The sequence below is a fragment of the Haliaeetus leucocephalus genome, unplaced genomic scaffold (assembly GCF_000737465.1).
Source record: "Haliaeetus leucocephalus isolate CR32 unplaced genomic scaffold, Haliaeetus_leucocephalus-4.0 Scaffold0, whole genome shotgun sequence".
Taxonomy (NCBI): domain Eukaryota; kingdom Metazoa; phylum Chordata; class Aves; order Accipitriformes; family Accipitridae; genus Haliaeetus; species Haliaeetus leucocephalus.
In genome coordinates, this window is record NW_010972436.1 from 30,381,609 (window position 1) to 30,382,890 (window position 1,282).

Below are 1,282 nucleotides of genomic sequence, written 5' to 3' on the forward strand. Positions count from 1 at the left end.
GTCGCCCCGCCGCGGCGGACGGCCGAGCCGCCTGCGCCAGCCTGCGGTGACCCGGCCAGCGTCGCGTTCAGGCAGCGGCTGGGTCCCGCCTGTAGTCCGGGCCCAGCCGCCAGGCGCAGGAGCCGCCAGCAACTCGGAGCGTGCCTGGGGACCACGGGAGGCGCTGGCGAAGAGCGGGGTCCTGGGGAGACCGGCCCCTTCGCCTCGCCCTCTCGACCCCCGTGCCTGCGGCTGCCCGGCGTCTCTGCGTCACGCACCGAGTGCCTCTTAAAACGATGCGCTGGGGGCTGAGCCTGAAAAAACTTGTGTGCCCAACAGCCTGCTGGTTACCAGGTGGGCTAAAGTAAGGACAAAAAATAACCTCTCTCTCTCTGTAAGCTTCACCTTGCCTATTTCCTTCAGGGAGGTCAACAGCTCTTTGTTGACAAAGTCTCTTTTGTTAAGATAGCCGGGCTCTTAGTTTCTGCAAACCAGCTCTGTCCCCAAAAAACAGATGAAAAGAGGGCCGTAGCAGTATCAGTAAGCCACTAGAGTGGTCCCTGCAGCAGGAAAAAAACCCAACCAAAAGAAAAAAACCCAAACGGGTCTGGGCATCAAGTACCAGAAGATCGGGACGGTATCTGCCTGAGAGGGAAAAGACACCATCAGCGCCCTTCGCCTTTACCCCGCAAGCCTCAAGTGGGGGCCTGGGGAGTCCTTCGCCTGCCCAGTTTAAGGGGAGCCGCCACACATTTCTGTCGGTGTCCTGCTGGCTCCAAAGAGAGAGCATGGCCCTCGTGCCAGACGCTGCAGCCAGCCCAGCTCAGCGCAAGCCCGTGCCCACGGGCTATTTCAGCTGAAGAGGAACAGGCGGCCCAGTTTACTGGGCCGTGGGCGCCACCGAATGCGTACAGCCCTGCCCACGAACAGCCCTGCCTGGACGCTCCCAGCATCGGCACGCACGGGGCCGCCGGGCCGACCCCCACCGAGGGCAAGCAGGGGCACAGGGACACAAGCCAGGCACCCGCCGGCGCAGCGAGACCGGCGTTCCGGCGGGGCCGCCTCTCACCTGGCAGCGACGTTCCGTTGGCCTCCGGGGGCCGGACCTCCTGCGGCTCCGTCCCGGCATCGCCGTTCTCCTCCGGGGCCCGACGCGGCCGCTGCCGGGCCTTGGCCGCCTCCTTCTTCTTGGCCGCCTTCTTCTTGGCCAGGTCCGAAGGCATGGCGTGGCGTAGGGGCTGCGGCGGGGGTGCGACAGGCGCCGTTAGGCCGCGCCGCGCCGATCCGGCCCGCCCCGCCCCCG

At 65.9% G+C, this 1,282-nt stretch overlaps 1 protein-coding gene across 1 annotated transcript in view; it reads right to left on the reverse strand.

Moving 5' to 3' along the window:
- The window catches only part of ABCF2 (ATP-binding cassette, sub-family F (GCN20), member 2), a 10,659-nt gene extending 9,399 nt beyond the window's left edge, over window positions 1–1,260 (reverse strand). The window contains exon 1 of the mRNA XM_010562207.1: window positions 1,049–1,260. Coding sequence (XP_010560509.1) covers window positions 1,049–1,202 — 154 coding nt within the window. The 5' untranslated portion in view covers window positions 1,203–1,260. The remainder of the gene's footprint in view (window positions 1–1,048) is intronic.
- Between the last annotated feature and the right edge of the window lie 22 nt (window positions 1,261–1,282).